Below are 17,409 nucleotides of genomic sequence, written 5' to 3' on the forward strand. Positions count from 1 at the left end.
GATATTCAGTAGACCGGTGTTTACAGCAAAACAAACTTTGCGCTAGCAAAATTTATAAATTTTTATTACTGTGGCCATCAAATGACTAAAGTGAGCGTCATTGATGGAATTTATATATTAAGAACGTGGAAGCCCATCCACAGCATAATGACAAATCATCTAGTAGATAGTTTTATAAGGCAAATGGATAAATTTCCCTTCTCTACTACACCATTGGCAACATGAACAACAAATTGAATGTGCCCCAACAAAGAGAGCAGCTTCCCACTTGGAGAAATACTAGCAACCCCATCCATCACATCACATTCTACTAAATGGTATTCATACATGGCACATAAATGCATTGGGACTCATAACAGAATGAGCAACAAATAGTACATTTCCACAAATGAAAGCATTTGATGACCAGTACCACTTCTCCCCTTGCTTTCCAGCAAGCCATGTCTTCCCTCTTAGAAATTTTTCTTTAAGGAAATGGTGATCATGCCCACCCTAAAAGACATTAGATGTTAATAAAAATCGAAACTTTTACCTTTGATGGTTTTGATGAGTTGTCTGAATCTCCTGGATTTTGGTTCTCACGATCCAAACTAGATCTCACACGAATCCTAACTGACTTGAAATTTACTGTGATTTGATAGAAATGAATGCTGGTTAAAATCACTGCCCTTCCAACGATATACAGCTTAGCCTATTCTAATCTTCAGAGCAATACAAGCAAAACGACGAACCAAAATCAGAACAATGACTGCATCACCATGAGTTTGGAAACCCATTTGAATATCCACAAAAATAAAAATAAAAATAAAAACAAATAAAATTCATTTTTTTAATTAATCATTGTTAGAATAATGGTTAAGAGATTAAATTCATCATTTCCTAACATCTTAAGTTTGGGGAACAAATAGTAATTTATCACAGTATCTGAGTGGCTAATCTTGAATTCGAACCATGTCTCTACTCTGTCTCCAATTTAAAAAAGTTAAAAATTCCATGGGTTGGGTCTCACTTATTAAGGAAGAGTCTGGATTCACATGAGGGGGAGTGTTAGAGTAGTGGTTAAGTGGTTAAATTCATCATTTCCTTACAACTTAAGCTGTTGAGACAAAAGGTAATTTATCAATCATCATAACTTGAAATTTCACAACATGATGATATTTCAATTCTGATTCTACAATTCCTAACAACGGAATCACTTCTGCATTGACAGTGAATTTGTACAAGAGGACAAGCAACCCATTTATATATCTAGTTGAAAATGCAATTTCATACTCAAATAAAGCAGCCCAACTGACATGGAAAACAAATTTGGACCCTTTTGGAAGATTCACCCACAATTTTTTTTTTTTTTTTTAAGTTTTTGAAAATTCAAGAAATATGTAAATATTAATACAGTCATTATACTTATTTTCATGAACCAAACTGGAAATTCAGACAACATGTTCCAAAGCTCAAGTTAACTTGAAAGTTTAGTTTAAAGCAATTCCAACAAATTCATGCAGCTAACTGAAACTTCTCAATAAGCTCAAATTCTTTATTGGGTACTTGTAAATGAGTGTGTGTGTGTGTGTGTGTGTGTGTGTGTGTGTGTGAGAGAGAGAGAGAGAGAGAGTGTGAGAGAAAGAGAACTCACAGTGGTCCGTGGTAGCCAAAGCAAAACGTTGAGGGAGAGCTGAGAGCTGAGAAGAAGATGCCATGTTTTTCTCTCTCTCTGTCTATCTCTGTCTCTCTCTCTCACGGGCACACGCACACACTGTTGTGTTGTATGGGACAGTGGACATGGAACACAAGGTCATGGAGGACCTCACATTCACCATCACCAAAAATCTAAAAAGTGCTGTACTCGGCCATTGTCTTGTTATATTAAACGACTTGTCGTTTTGACTTCCTAATTTTTATAATAAAAAATCTGTCTAGGCCTTTTAAAGTAATTGTACATGTTGTAAGGACGAACTTTTTCGACTTAAGAAAGTTTAAGTGACTCACAACTGTAAGAGCACTAGCATTGAGAAATGCTATGCTATACTATTATACCATCCCAAAAAGCCACTTTATTACTTATACCATCCCATTTTACAATACCTCCCACATCCTAAAATTCTATTCTTATTAAAATATTATTCTTTAATCTTTTTTTATTATTTCTTTTTAACCAATATTTTTTTCAGTTCCACTTTCCTAGGCTTTCCAACCGTTTTTTTTTTTTTTTTTCCTCAGCCTCCCTCAACCTCTAGAATTCGTTCATCTCACAGAACCCCACACACACAGACCCATCAAGCCAAAAACCAGAGCAAACCCGATTGAAACCCACCAGAGCAAACCCATTCAAAAAACCAGAGCAAACCCACACACACACAGACCCACACACACAGACCCATCACACAACCCGATTTGAAACCCACCAGAGCAAACCCATTCAAAAAACCACAACCAAAAGTCACTGGACCCAAGCCAAAAACAACCAAAAACCAGCCCCAAAAACACCGGTCACAGCCAAAAACCACAACCACCACACCCACGCCGTCACCCACGACCCAACCAAGACCCAAACCCCGGACCCAACCACGACCCACAACCCCTTTAAGCACAAAAACCACAACAACAACCAAAAACCACAACCAAAAACACCTAACCCACGCCAAAAACAACCAAAAACACCTGACCCACGCCAAAAACACCGGTCACAGCCAAAAACCCACTCCGATCTCCGATCTCCGTGACCCACGCCATGACCCACTCCGATCTTCAACCCGGTTGACCCACTCCGATCTTCAACCCGACGGCGTTTACTTCTTCTTCTTCAACGCCGTCGTTTCGCACAAGTAGCAGCAGCAGCAGATGAGAAAGAGATGTTTGGGTTTGGGTTTGAAAGAGGAAAGTGAGAAAGAGAGAATGAAGATGAGAAAGAGATGGATGATGTCGTTTACTTCTTCTTCTTCTTCTTCAACGCCGTCGTTTCGCACAAGTAGCAGCAGCAGCAGCAGATGAGAAAGAGATGTTTGGGTTTGGGTTTGAAAGAGGAAAGTGAGAAAGAGAGAATGAAGAGAGCGGAGAGAGCAGAGAGGAAGAGAGAATGAAGAGAGAGAAATAACAGAAAGAATGGAGGAGAGAGAAATACCGATTAAAATATATATTTTTTTTTTACAATTGTGCTACAGTACAATTCTAAAGATAGAATTGTACTGTAGCACTATTGTAAAATTTTTTACAATTTCTGTGTTTAGCATCCTTTGATGCAGCCCATTTTGAGACATAAAATGTTAAAAAGGACTGAAATATAGCTTTAGCATTTTTCAATGCTAATGCTCTAAGAAAAGAATGTGCTTTCAACCCGCTAATCCATTCGACCCGCCCCAACCAAATATCTTGGGTTTTTTTTTTTTTTTTTTTTTTGGGGTTAATGGGTTGTATTAGATTTTTATTTTTCTTTAATTAAGCTTTTTATTGGGTTGGATCGAGTGAGTTAGTGACTCTATTTAAATTTGTTTTAATTATATGTATTTTAAATTTGTCAATTTGATTTATTTTGAATTTTTGGACTTGGTTTATATTTATTAGTTTGATTTATTTTGGGATTTAGTTTTGTATCTTTTGATGCAACTGGAATATGATGCTTGGATGTATAAATTATAATTATTTATTAAATAATCAACTTAAATGGTTAAATAAAAACTCATATTTTTTATGCTAAAATATTATTTACACCCTCTAACTTTAGGGTCACCTTTAAATCAATCCCTTAATCAGGAAAACTTGTAATTTACACTCTTTTGAGTATTATTTACAACAATGACAATGTGTACCTTTTCTGTCAACATGCATGATAATATTGTTATTAACTCACCTAAAAATGATGTCATTTTGAATGACAAGTATATTTAAAGATAAAAAATGGCACTGTGTTTAGGTGGGTTAGTGATAAAAACGAAACATATCATAGTGGAATGTGCATAAGGCTACCTACTAATCGTTGCCAATGAGAGCCTACTTTACCAAGCCAATCCACTTGAAAAATGATGGCTTCTTACAAGATTAGTGATGGTGAATAGTAGTTAAAAGCCTAAAACTACATTGACAACAATGCTTGGTAATGGGTTTTGAAAGCTATTAAAAAAGGGTCGACCAACCTCCTCACACAATTACAACCCCTCACCCCTAATCTAGTTTTTCTATTCCAGACTTAGAGCCTGTTTGGGATGTAATGCAAGTTTCAGTTTATTTAAGTTTTTAGCTTCTTTTTGTTACTATTTATGAATCTCATTGCACTTTTTGATATTATTCATGGGTTCTATTGTAGTGTTCAACTAACTTTTAACTTTTTTCTACAGTACTTTCGGTAAAAAGTTTTTAATTTCACCTAAATAAGTTGTTCTCGAACAAACCCTTAATATACATTCAAAATATTCTCAGTTCCATGTCTACTTGTTATCTATCTCTAATGGGTTGTGGTTGTTGTATATCAATGAGCTATTTCCAAAGGGAATTCCATAATTAAAGGACAATTAACATTATTTGATTAAGATTGTCGGTTGAGAGGGAGAGAGTCTATGAACTTTGACCCAAAAATAGGATACCATTAAAACTCCAATCAAACTCATAATTCTTGAGAATTAAATGTTCCTCCTTAAAAGGACCAGTTGTGACAATCCCAAACCCTTCTAACATCTACTACGTGTTTGAAGGAGAATATAAAAACATTATTATCCACAACTTACATATTTACCTTATTAAAAGTTTTTGCAATTGACGTTATGATTTCTCGAACTATCAAACAAGAAAAAAAGATTTTGTTAACTGAATCGTAGCAAGCAACATAAGTTTGGACCATTAAAGCTCCAATCAATCAAGCTCACACTTCTTGAGAATTGAATGTCCTCCCTAAAGGACTAGCGACAACGGTCACAAACACTTCTAACGTCCACTGTGTGTTTAAAGGAGAACATAAAAACATCATTATCCACAACTGACATATTTACTTTATTAAAAATTTTCACAACTACTGTTATGATCTCTTTAATTATCAAACGAGAAAAAGGATTTTGTTAACTAAATCGTACCAAGCAACATAAGTTTGGACCGTTAAAGCTCCAATCAAGCTCATACTTCTTAAGAATTAAATATTCCCCTTTACAGGACCAATGACAATAGTCCCAAATCCTTCTATCGTCCGCTACGTGTTTGAAGGAGAACATAAAAACTTTATTATCCACAACTGACATATTTACCTTATTAAAAGTTTTTACAATTGTCATTAAGATCTCTCTAACTATCAAATGAGAAAAAAGGTTTTGTTCATAGAATTGTACCAAGCAACATAAGTTTGGACCGTTCCTCTACTCTTGTTTCAACTTCCAAGCACACTAATTGCTTGGACAAGCTAAACTTTTTCGTGTTGGCAATCAACTTATCCATAAAATACTTGCAATGAACATGAACTTGAGCCCCTTAACAAATCAAAACAAGGTAATTCCATGAGTTAACGATTAAAATGCCATTAATAGGATGAGTGCGTTGATAAAGAAAGCCCTAGAGGGAGAAAAAAAATGAAAAATTAACAAGTCTCAGTATTATTTGTGTAATATTATTACTTGTTAAGGTAACAAATTATGATACTCATCATTGACACCACCACCATCGATCGCAACAAGCACATTAGCATTTATGGAAAAAAAAAAAAAAAAAAAAAGAGAGAAATATATTAAAGCTATAGAGCTTACTCTGAAGGGTTTACAAATTAACGTGGCATTGAGTTTATTTGGCAACACACCAAGAACATAAAATACTTTTTTCTTTTGCGCTTTAGAAGACGATATATTCTAACATCTACTATATAATTAAACTTGTGGCTATAGCATCACTAAAAAAAAAAAATTTGCTAATATTCTTCTAACTTAATTAGTGATGTTAAATGTTTCCAACCTATGCATTCAAGGTTTATATTTGCCCTCTTTAACCATCCATTTATTTATTTATTTTTCTAAAACCAATTTTGTTCTCATACGATTCTCAAAAAAAAAAAAAAATGTTGCTCTCATACATCATGGAAGTTTCACCTCGAGTGCATCAATCTCATCCTTTGGGCATGGACTACACATTTTTGAATCTATCACAGAAAATCCACCGTCCTAGATATTACACATGTACATAAATCCATTCTTCATTGGCTAGAACCATTGTCCGGACATTGCATGCATTTGAGTCTTTTGACTGTCCACTCACCCACCCAACACACACCCAAAAAAAAAAAAAAAAAAAAAAAACCTACTACTATATGAGGAGAGGAGAGGACTCATTGATCTCGGGTCCCACTAAACCAAGCAAGCAAGAACCACTTTTCTCAATCGGCTCCCCAAACAAAACAAACACGGCTCCCATCCCATCCCCTTCTTTCTCTCTCTCTCTTTCGCTGTGTTTCTGATTTTTGCTCATTTTTGAACCCAAACACCCAAACCCAACCCTAACCCTAGCTGTCCTCAAAAATTCAAAATCAGGATTCTTTTGCATCAAATCGCAGCTTGAGCTCTCTTTTTGTTTTCTCGGGAACCAAACAGGAATTTTTTGGGATATTTTTTTCTCGGCGATGAATACAATCAGGGAGCTGAGCTGAGCAATATAATGATCGAATTGTTGGACTCTGATTTCGACGCCTATTGTATGGGTTTGAGCGATGCCGGAGCTTCGCAAAGGAGTTCGCAGAGGCCGAGCTAAGGTCGCTCCACAACACCACAACAATAACAACAACAACAACAACAAGCGATCCGATCCTTCTCCCTCTCCCTCTCCTTCCCTTTTGCCCAACGCGGTTGGGACGTACGTCAAGACACGCGCCGCTGTAGCTAGGGCCAAGAGGTTGAAGCTTGACAACAAGAAGACTACCAGGAAGAGGAACAACAACCTCAACCACCACAACCAGGAGGAGGAGGAGGAGGAAGAGGAAGAGGAAGAGAAGCAGCCGGCGCAGGTGATTGTCATTTCTGAGAAGGAGAGTGGGTCTGACAAGAAGAGAGGAAAGAAGAAAGAAGAGAAAGCTGCGATGGGCGACGACAGTGGCGGCTTGAGTGCTAATAAGGCAGCTGGGCAAGAGGAAGAGGGCAGCACTGCTCCTTTCCCAGAGAGGGTATACACTTTTTTCCTGACTTTTTGAGTTTTTTTGTGAACTGGGTTTGTGTTGTTTTGGTGTTTCAGGGCTTTGTGTTGGTAGTTAGTTGCTTAAATTGTTCATTGGTAGGTTCGTTTTGGTGTTATAATTGCATAATGATTGTTTGGGTAGTTTGATCTGATATTGTTTGGTTGTCCCCCAATTGGATTGTGTTATAATTTTGCAGAGATATGACCTTTGGCATGCTAGTTTAATGTTGTTTTGTCGTTTATCGGTCGGGTTGCTGCTATAATTGCCAAAAAGGGTATATGGTAAATGATTTATAATGCTGTTTGGGTGTTGATCACTTATAAAAGAATGTTGTTTTGGCGTTGATTGATTTGGTTGATCCTTGAATTGTTAAAAAGGTTATATTGTAAATGGTGAATTGTCTACTTTCGTGTTTGCAAGTATCTTGTTATTTGGTGATTTTGACTAGTGTTGTTGCCAATGAGCTATAGCTCAACTGGTACTTCCTCTTCTCATGATAATGGGATGGAGGGCGAGGTTGTGAGTTCGAGTCCTGCTTGGTGAGTGTGTAACTTATCAATCATTTTTTTGCTAGTGTTGTTGAAGCATTTAATGTGTCTGATCTCACTGCACGTGTGAGTAACTTACGTAATGAACTTGTTTGCGTATTTATTATTTATGCATATGAGTGTGTTAGTTGGTTTATGTATTTACTATATATGTATAAGGGTGCGTTATGTACTTGTTTCTATTTCTTGATTGCACGTGGCGACTGGCGAGTAGTTGTGTTATATTCTTAATGTGGGTGCGTTACTTGGTTCAAGTAAAATGATTTATGTATTTACTATTTATGTATATGGGTGAGTTATGTACTTGTTTCCATTTCCTGATTGCACGTGGCACGTACTTGTATTTTTTCTCAGTTGTTTGGTTGTACACTCTTATGTGGGCAAATACAGAAGTATAGATATGATTGACGCATTTTTTCATTGCCAATAAAGCATCTATTGAGCTCAAGTATTTTTATGGTCCATTTTTGGTTTGGTGCATTGATACCTCTTTTTGTTATTTTCATAAAGGTCTCGGTGGGAGGGTCACCTGTATATAAGATAGATAGGAAATTGGGCAAAGGTGGCTTCGGTCAGGTGTTCGTTGGTCGTCGTGTTTCAGGTGGAACTGAACGCACCTCAGGTCCCGGAGCAATAGAGGTTAGCTCAGTTCAGATTCTCTTGTACTAGAAAAGTTCTGTCAGTTGTCTGGATTTTAACTTCTAAATTTTATGGTCATATCAGGTAGCTCTCAAATTTGAGCATAGAAACAGCAAAGGCTGCAACTATGGCCCTCCATATGAGTGGCAAGTGTACAAGTAAGTCTCTTTTTAAAAAAAAAAAAAAAAAAATTGGCGCTTCTACTTTACTTTGCCATAAATTTATATTTTTATGTTTTTATTCTTTATTTTTGTTGTTTAGCACTCTTGGCGGTAGTCATGGAGTGCCTAAAGTACACTACAAAGGGAGGCAAGGAGACTATTATGTAATGGTATGATCCGCACAAACTACAACTTATTTATCTCTCCATTATAACTTGATGGTTTAACTTTTATACTTTTTGATATGCAGGTTATGGACATGCTAGGGCCCAGCTTGTGGGATGTATGGAATTCCTCAGGGCAGGCGTGAGTATCTCATGTCTTCAATAGATAATGTAGTGGAGGGGGGTTAAGCTGATTTATTAGTTTTATTTGGGGGGGGGGGGGGGTGAAGATATGTTATTCCATGGCATGACTGTATCAAGCCTCAGAATGTTACAAGCACGTGATGATTAGAGTTTATAGAGGCATTTTAGATTTTCTTTGAACAGCATGAATTCCTGTATTTTATGTAATTCTTACCTCTCCTTTTATTGCTAAGTCAAATTCACACAACAATACTTAATCAAAATAAAATTTGCTTTTGCGATATTGGTTGTGAACTCATGATGTAGACTTAGCACCCATCTTTGTCAATGTAAATCACAAGAGGGTTTATATTAGTTTGCTAGAACCTCTTGAAATGTTAATGTGTTCCTGTTACAGTAGGAGACATTATAAAATCCATAAATACTAAATGTTAACTAGTTTGGAACTTGAAATGGGTGACCTTTTATTTTATTTTATTTTGTCTATTTTAAAGAACCAGTACAAGATTTGTTTTGTTTAAGGCTTGGTTGTTGTATTCTTCTTCTTCTTCTCTCTCTCTCTCTCCTCCTCTCTCAATAAATGTATCTTGTTTCTAGATCTTTCATGAATGCAATGAGTATATGATTTTAATTCTTCTCTTCTTTTGTTATATGTACACAGTATGTCCTCGGAAATGGTTGCTTGTATAGCAGTTGAGTCCTTATCAATTCTAGAGAAGATGCATGGAAGAGGGTATGTGATTGTATTATTTTAATTTTATTGATTTTTAAGGTTAGTGTCTTGATTTTGCTGCAGAATACTAATTTTCTTTTTCTTTTTTTATCATGACCCTGTTTGGTATTAGCTATGTCCATGGTGATGTGAAGCCAGAGAACTTTTTACTCGGTCAGCCATCTACACCACAAGAGAAGAAGTTGTTTCTTGTTGACCTTGGATTAGGCAAGTACATTTAATTACTTACATACTCTCTCAAATTAATCAATTTTACATCGATTTCTTATGTCTTCTTTATGAATTGATGATGTTGCAGCAACAAAGTGGAGAGATAGCTCTAGTGGGCAGCATGTTGAATATGATCAACGCCCTGATATGTTTAGGTGAATTGATGTTTGTGTCTTTAGGCTACAGTTTGCAATGTAACTTATTTACTAGAGATTTTGATATCTTCTATATGTCATTTTCTCAGAGGAACTGTTCGATATGCTAGTGTTCATGCTCACTTGGGAAGAACTGCTAGTAGAAGAGATGATCTTGAATCTCTTGCATATACCCTTATCTTTCTCCATCGAGGCAGGTTGCCTTGGCAAGGGTACCAGGTACTAATACCTATATCATCTGTTGGGATTGTATGTTAATGTCTCTGGAATTGCTTTATTGAAGCCACTTTTTAATTTTTTAATTTTTTCCCTTCCCTCTGTTAGGGTGATAACAAATCCTTTCTAGTGTGCAAAAAAAAGATGGCAACGTCTCCTGAAATGCTATGCTGTTTCTGCCCCCCACCTCTTAAGCAATTTCTTGAGATCGTGGTGAATATGAAATTTGATGAAGAGCCTAACTATGCCAAGCTCATTTCTTTGTTTGAGGGCTTGATAGGACCTAATCCGGCTCTAAGACCAATAAACACCGAGGGTGCTCAAAAGGTAATTTTGGTATTATATCAGCTTATGGATAAACACTGATTGTTTTTATGTTCTTCTATTCATAGTTGTTTAAATGCAACCACCAGGTTGGCCAAAAACGGGGTAGGTTAAACATTGAAGAAGAAGACGATGGGCAACCTAGGAAGAAGGTTCGTTTAGGAGTTCCTGCTACGCAGTGGATTTCAGTTTACAATGCCAGGCTACCAATGAAGCAGAGGTAGAACTGCATTTTGTTTCATTACTTTTGCCTTTTCTCCTCTTGAACAAATAGATGAGTTTCGTTTTGTCATGTGCATGTGTTAATAAATCATGATTTTAATGAGGGATATGGTTTAAATATATATTTGAAAAATGGTTATGGTTTTGAATGGGTTTTTGGATCCGTGTCACTGTCCTAATTTCAGTTGACAAAACAAAGGGGTGCAACCTAGTCCACAATTACACCTTTAGGCCTGATAAAGAAAGTCTAATTTTATGTTTTTGTATCACTTTAAAAGTTCATATCTTCAAAGAAAGCCTAGGTTCAAAACTGATGGACATTATGGTAGTGATATTGTAATTGGAACTGTCTTGAGGGTTCCTGATCTTCTTTCTGCTTATCTTTTTTTGAGATAAAAGATGGAATTCTTTCTGCTTATCTAATTGGACCTGCACCTCGTTATTACTTCCTGACTGGAGGATGCCTTTGTTTTTTAAGAAGTTAAATGCCACTTCTGCATTTGCTTCACTGTACAGAACAAGCATATGGAAATTAAGATTTAGTAGAATATCCCTTAATGACCTGCTCATTTATTTTATGCTTAGGTACCATTATAATGTAGCTGATGCAAGGCTGGCACAACATGTGGAAAGGGGAATTGCTGATGGCCTGCTTATAAGTTGTGTGGCATCTTGCTCCAATCTCTGGGCCCTTATTATGGATGCTGGAACTGGTTTCACAAGCCAAGTTTATGAGCTGTCGCCATTTTTCTTACACAAGGTGAATTTCTGTGCCACAGACGCACACATTATTTCTATGTTCATCTTAGGAGCTATACTCGTCAAGCAATATTCAAATTTAATGTTGGTTGTTCACAGGAATGGATCATGGAACAATGGGAAAAGAACTTTTACATCAGCTCTATCGCTGGTGCCAACAATGGGAGCTCCCTTGTGGTTATGTCTAAAGGTTTGTTTAATTGGCATCAATGGGTGAACTTACGTAGTCTTTTTGAATGGTTGGTGCATACCAATAAAAATAATTTTCTCATGAAAACTTTGTGAGGCATCCTGTTTGGGGGTTTCCATTTCCTAAATGATATTGTCAGGTCTTAAGATACCTCTTTGTATTTCTAAGTTAATAATTTTGGTAAAAAAATATACACTTCTTGTGCACTGATAAGTTCGTGACATCTCCAAATCTTTGGATATCATGGATTTTCTTCCTAGCCATCTTCAGCTACTAGCTTATTAAGTTATGAACCAAAATTTGCAGGCACCCAATACACTCAGCAGTCTTACAAAGTAAGCGACTCTTTCCCTTTCAAGTGGATAAACAAGAAGTGGAGAGAAGGGTTCCATGTGACCTCAATGGCAACTGCTGGAAGCCGATGGGGTGTTGTCATGTCTCGCAATGCTGGTTTCAGTGATCAGGTTGAGTTTTGCTTCTCTTCAGCATTTACTGTTCTCTCTCTTTCAGAATACTACGTGTTCTTATTGTTCTTACAGTTGAAAGACAACTGCCTATTGTTATTTTGGGGGTTGGGGGGGTGGGGAGTAAAGGCTAACTATAATTGTTAACTTCCATTGTTTGTTGTCTTAAATTTATAATCCTTCTGGGCTCAACATCTTAGCAGGCATAAGTTAATGCCTTGTGGCTGTAACTGGATCAAATTTTTGTGTGGGTGCGAATGTTATATTTTCAAAGTGTTATGCTGACTTGAATTCTGTCTTTTTAGACGTGTAAAATTACAGAATGCAATGTTATTAAGTTAGAATTGACTGATAACATTGGTCTAAAAGGATCGGCTTGGCCAACTTCAGCCTCGTGACCCAGTTTCTAACCAATTGATTTGAACTTTGAAGATTAAGTGTCTCATATGCCTATGTTAATGATTATAATTTTTCTGGGGTTAATAATTTTAATTTTACGTATTAACAATTCCTCAATATCCTGTTCATTTGCAACAAAATATTTTCTTTGCGCAACCTTTAACATTCTTCCTTCATATCTGCACTTCATTTCTGGCAAGACTTATATTTCAGATTAGTGCACTTCACAATTGCTTTACACAGTTTCAATGTCAATTTTATTTGTACTGTGGAATTCAACGTAGGCCTCCTCTGGTTCTTCTCTCTGATCTGTTCTCTATTTTGATTTAGGTCGTGGAGCTTGATTTTCTCTATCCAAGTGAGGGCATCCATAGGCGTTGGGATAGTGGTTACCGAATTACATCAACAGCTGCAACTTGGGATCAAGCTGCTCTAATTTTGAGTGTTCCAAGGCGCAAACCTGGTGATGAAACTCAGGAAACCTTGCGTACATCCCAATTTCCAAGCACCCATGTGAAGGTAAATGTTGGAAAATCTGTGATTATTTTAGATGTGATGTAGCGGAGAGTGAGCTCATGAGTTCAAAACTCATTGGGTGCTAGTTTTATTACTGATAAAAAGAAGTGCATGTAATTATTTTTCATTTTATTTTTCAAGAGTGATGTACTAATTTTTTCTTCCATATTTTTGGTTTATGTGCAGGAAAAGTGGGCGAAGAATCTCTATCTTGCTTGTTTGTGTTATGGGCGGACTGTATCTTGATTCCTGTGTAGTTTCAAGGAATCATGTCGAAAGAAAGTGATAGATTTTGGTGTTCCTCCTTTCCCAACTTCATTATATGTAGTTGTTGTTGTCATGTTAATTGTAAAAAATGGTTGAGGAGCTTAGCTGCAGCTGCAGACTTTTGCGCCCATGTATGATAAATTTATAAAGCTGTTTGCTTGCTTTTAATGTTATCCTTAATGCAAGTACCCAAGGCCCTGTTTGTTTCACCGATTTGAAACCATACTTTTTCAAAGAATACCCATTTGGTACACCCACTCAAACACATGTTTTCAATTTTTAAACAACATTACACGTATTTGCACACATGTTTTTAAATACATGTTTTCAATTTTTAAATGCATATATCAAAGCACTCCCTAGCTTTTTAAAACCTATAATTTTTTCCAGGTACAATCTTTTCATTCCACCTATTTTCAAAGAATTGAAAAGTATGGTGTGCCTTCTAATGCAAAAATTTTGTCTATTTATTTTAGTTTTTCTATTTTACATTCTTTTATTTATTTTTATATTTTTGATAAACAGGCGATGCATAAATAAATCAAACCGTTACATCAATGCCATGACAGATCCTATTTATATACAATCCGTCCCTATCATCCTGTAAAGTCTGCAAAACGTCCATAGGCGGACTAAGTTTGCATTTGTTTGCACTTTTAGGAGCTTAAAAGGCCCATATTACAAAAAGTTGAAGGAAAATTGCGTTTGGTTCAGCCCAAAATGTAACTTTTTGATAATAGTTGCGTTTTAGGCATAGGCAAAAAACGAGTTCTAAACGCGTAAAATTTATGGACCTCAGGAGGTCCATAAATCAAAACACGCACTGCGCGTTTTAACTGTTATAGTTGGCTGATGATGAATTACAAAAATACCCATAAAATTCATCAGTTTTCTCAATGCCTGAAGCCTCACGCCTCTCATCTCATCTCTCTGCTCTCCTTTTGCACGAAGCTCCTCTCACGCCTCCCATCTCTTCTCTCTGCTCTGCCCTCTCCGTGGTAAGTCTCTTTGCTCTGTCTTTCTTCGTCTTCCTCTTCTTCTTCCTCCTCTTCTTCTTTCTTTCTGTCTTTCTGCATGTTTATGGTTGTTTGGCCGTGGGTTTGGGTATTGCTATTTTTGTTTTTAGTGTTCTATCTCTTTTGGTCTCATAAATCTTGAGTTTGTGGACTTATTTGTGCTATTTGATTTCTGTAGTTTTGGATTGTGGTTTGTGTTTTGGGTAATGATTTTTCTGTGTGTTCTTTGGGTTGATTTCTCATGGATATGGGTTGGTTATAATTTCTCTGTTCTTTGGGTTGATTTCTCATGGGTATGGGTTGTTTTGATTTCTCTGTTCTTTGGTTGTTTCAAGTAATTGAGAGAGCCGGAGAGCTTCTGGAATCAAGTGGAAAAGAAAAAAAAAAAAAAAAAAAGAAGAAATTGAGAGAGCCGAAGAGCTTCTGGAATCAAGTGGAAGAAGGAAAAAAAAGAGGAAAGAATGAGGAGCTTCTGGAAAGTGGAAGTAAAGAAAACGAAAAAGGAGAGGATATGGACAATGGTATACGTGTATGGTGGACAAAATGCAAGAGAGAGAAAAAAGAAAAAAAGAAAAAAAAAAAGGAAATGTATGGATGAAAGAAAGGCAAAGAATTAGAAATCACAATTTAAAAATATTACCACAATATTTTCACAATAAATTTTAAGTAATTAGCTAATATTGATGAGTAAAAATATAATTTCAGTAATGGGTTCAAATTAGAACTAGTAACAACTTTTCATATAAGATTTTGTTATAATTCTTGTGAAAGTATTACAAAAAATATTGTGGATGTAACACTTTTTGTTGAAAAATATAATTGTTGAGAATGAATAGAAAAAGAAAAAATAAATATTAAAAAATAATAAATTTGATTACAAAATAAAAATTAAAAAAGTGGATAGGCAAAAGATAAATGTCACTATTGATTGTCCAAACAGTACAAAAATTTGTCTAATCTGCTGGAGATGCTCTTATATATACATTGTCCTTTTTGGTAATTTATTCCTCAAACTGCCACTTTTATAAATGCTAGCCAAACACTCAGTTTTTTCAAAAGACACTTTTTAACAGTTTTTACCAAACACTCAGCTTTTTGAAAATGCACATTTTGAAAAATTCACTTTTTCATTATGCACTTTTACAAAAAGTTGAACCAAACTCACCCTAAGATACTTAATAAGATCAATCTCCTACACCACTCCCACTTTGGCCAACAAATTTGCACATCGGTTAGCTTGCCGATAACAATGCTTGATCTGAATTTGCTGGAAACGTAACACCAGCTGGCTGCAATCATCTAGTATAGGAGATATAATATTGTTATCATAGTTAGAGTTCCTTAGGACATCAACCACTGCATTAGCATCCAGCTCTACAACAAGGCATGGTATATTCAAAGACAAGCACAAGCTAAGCCCATCCCTTAAACCCTAGAGTTCAGTTGCAAAACTGTTAGTAGCCCCTCTATACCTTGTAAAACCTACTATCCAATTCCCATATTCATCTCTAACAACACCACCACAACCTGCTTGTCCAAAGCTACAAAAAACCGAACCATCAGTGTTTAATTGCTTCCATCCCACTGCTGGCTTCTCCCATCTGATGCTCTTTATCACTACTCGGGTTGGGTTTCTAGGTGAAGCTACATAACACAAAAACTCCACAGCTTGGTTAACAACTTCATTGGAAAGATTTGGGTTTTGGCTTTTCCTCTTGAAAATAAACATGTTTCTACCCTTCCATAAGTTCCACACTGCTATTGGGAATATAATATTCCATGGAAGGTTACCTTGAAAGCAGCTTTTCCTATCTTTACTATTGATCTTGATCTAATCTTGTAAGTTACTAATCCAAAAACCTTGGTCAGTCCCCTGAACTCCTAGCTGCCTCCAAACTTCTTTGACCTTATGGCAGTCCCTGTAATATTGATTCTGAGGTTCTTTGACAGATTGGGCATGACTCCTCCTCAACCACTCCTCTTCTCACAAGGCAAGCCTTAACCCCTATACTTCCATGAGCACACATCCACAGGAAGGTCTTGCTGCGGGGCAGTGTGTTCAACTTCCAAATCCACCCAAAATCACTCACAACCATATCAGTTTCCATTCCCATGGCAATAGAGTAGGCACTCCTTAAATCAAAGGTGTCTTACGGGTTGTCCATCCAAGAGATTCTATCTGTTCCTCTAAAAGTGAAAGGTGTAGGTATGGCTTGAATCAAAGATTTTAAATCCAAGGGCAGCTCAAAAGGGACTTTACTCCAATCCCAACCTGTATCTGTTAGGACATCCTTCACTTCCAAGTGAGTTGCACCTTGAGTTAAAGGCCCTTGAATCAAATTCTGGATAGGTCCTTTACTCAGCAAATTGCCCCTCCAAAAGCTAACATTACTATCTCTGCTAATCATCATCAAACTACCCTTATTAAAGGTCTCCATACCTCTTTTTATGGCTGTCTAGACCTGGGAGCAAGGCAATCTGTCCGAGTTGCTAGCATTGAGCCTTCTATTATTGTGGTGCTTTTGCCAAAGGACTTAAGCCCACAAAACTTCTCTTTCCGTGTGCAAACGCCAATTAAGCTTCGCAAGGAGAGCTGTATTTCTACCTTTTGCTGCCTGTAACCCAAGCCCTCCTTCCTCTTTAGTTCTTGTAACTTTTTGCCACCCCACCCAATGAATTTTTTTGGCGGTCTCCATGGTTCCCCATAGGAAATTTCTATTAACCCGATCAATCCTATCCAATATTCTTCCCGGTAACTTAGCGCATTGAATAATATAGGATGGTATTGTCATAGAAGAGGCTTGAATAAGGATGGCACAACCAACAAAAGACAACATATTCACCTTCCATCGGGCAAGTTTTTGTTTAACCCTATCCAAAACAAAATTGAACTCATGGGAGGAGGATCTCGGGTGCTTAATAGGTATCCTAAGGTACTCACCAAGTGAAGGAATGGAGGCAAAACCAAGGATATCACTTAATGATTCCCTAGTATCCCTATCCACATTAGGCGAGAAATAAACTCTCGACTTAGCCTCACTAATTATTTGCCCCAATATGCTACACAACTCATCCAAAACATCCCTAATGATAGAGCAATTGGTGCCATCAGCCCTTGCAAACAATACCAAATCATCCGCAAAAAACAAGTGT

The 17,409-nt window shown here is 36.7% G+C and overlaps 3 protein-coding genes and 1 long non-coding RNA gene across 9 annotated transcripts in view; 1 reads left to right on the forward strand and 3 right to left on the reverse strand.

Annotated features, from left to right (window-relative positions):
* The window catches only part of LOC126720385 (protein PHOTOSYSTEM I ASSEMBLY 2, chloroplastic), a 33,682-nt gene extending 31,879 nt beyond the window's left edge, over positions 1-1,803 (reverse strand). For all 6 annotated transcript variants that reach the window (XM_050422825.1, XM_050422851.1, XM_050422832.1 and 3 more), the window contains exons 1-2: positions 1,634-1,803; positions 533-627 (exon numbers count right to left, since the gene is read on the reverse strand). In XM_050422825.1, coding sequence (XP_050278782.1) covers positions 533-627; positions 1,634-1,697 — 159 coding nt within the window. In that variant the 5' untranslated portion in view covers positions 1,698-1,803. The remainder of the gene's footprint in view (positions 1-532; positions 628-1,633) is intronic.
* A 188-nt stretch (positions 1,804-1,991) lies between these two features.
* LOC126720411 (uncharacterized) lies at positions 1,992-3,309 on the reverse strand. The gene is made up of 2 exons (XR_007653374.1): positions 2,659-3,309; positions 1,992-2,628 (listed from the first exon to the last, which is right to left on the reverse strand). It is a non-coding gene; the product is annotated as an uncharacterized LOC126720411 (long non-coding RNA).
* Positions 3,310-6,290: 2,981 nt separating this feature from the next.
* On the forward strand, positions 6,291-13,413 carry LOC126720418 (casein kinase 1-like protein HD16). Its single transcript, XM_050422864.1, has 16 exons — positions 6,291-7,117; positions 8,188-8,316; positions 8,401-8,474; positions 8,578-8,647; positions 8,728-8,783; positions 9,447-9,518; positions 9,631-9,725; positions 9,817-9,883; positions 9,973-10,102; positions 10,208-10,426; positions 10,513-10,643; positions 11,231-11,405; positions 11,504-11,594; positions 11,901-12,058; positions 12,788-12,976; positions 13,160-13,413. The coding sequence occupies exons 1-16, from the start codon at positions 6,668-6,670 to the stop codon at positions 13,217-13,219; spliced, it is 2,166 nt and encodes a 721-aa protein (XP_050278821.1). The 5' UTR covers positions 6,291-6,667; the 3' UTR covers positions 13,220-13,413.
* A 2,035-nt stretch (positions 13,414-15,448) lies between these two features.
* LOC126716290 (uncharacterized) lies at positions 15,449-16,694 on the reverse strand. Its single transcript, XM_050417238.1, has 3 exons — positions 16,529-16,694; positions 15,739-15,900; positions 15,449-15,630 (listed from the first exon to the last, which is right to left on the reverse strand). Exons 1-3 carry the CDS (start codon positions 16,692-16,694, stop codon positions 15,449-15,451), a joined length of 510 nt encoding a protein of 169 aa, XP_050273195.1.
* Positions 16,695-17,409: the final 715 nt, after the last annotated feature.

This window comes from Quercus robur, chromosome 1, assembly GCF_932294415.1.
Source record: "Quercus robur chromosome 1, dhQueRobu3.1, whole genome shotgun sequence".
In the NCBI taxonomy this organism is placed as follows: Eukaryota; Viridiplantae; Streptophyta; class Magnoliopsida; order Fagales; family Fagaceae; genus Quercus; species Quercus robur.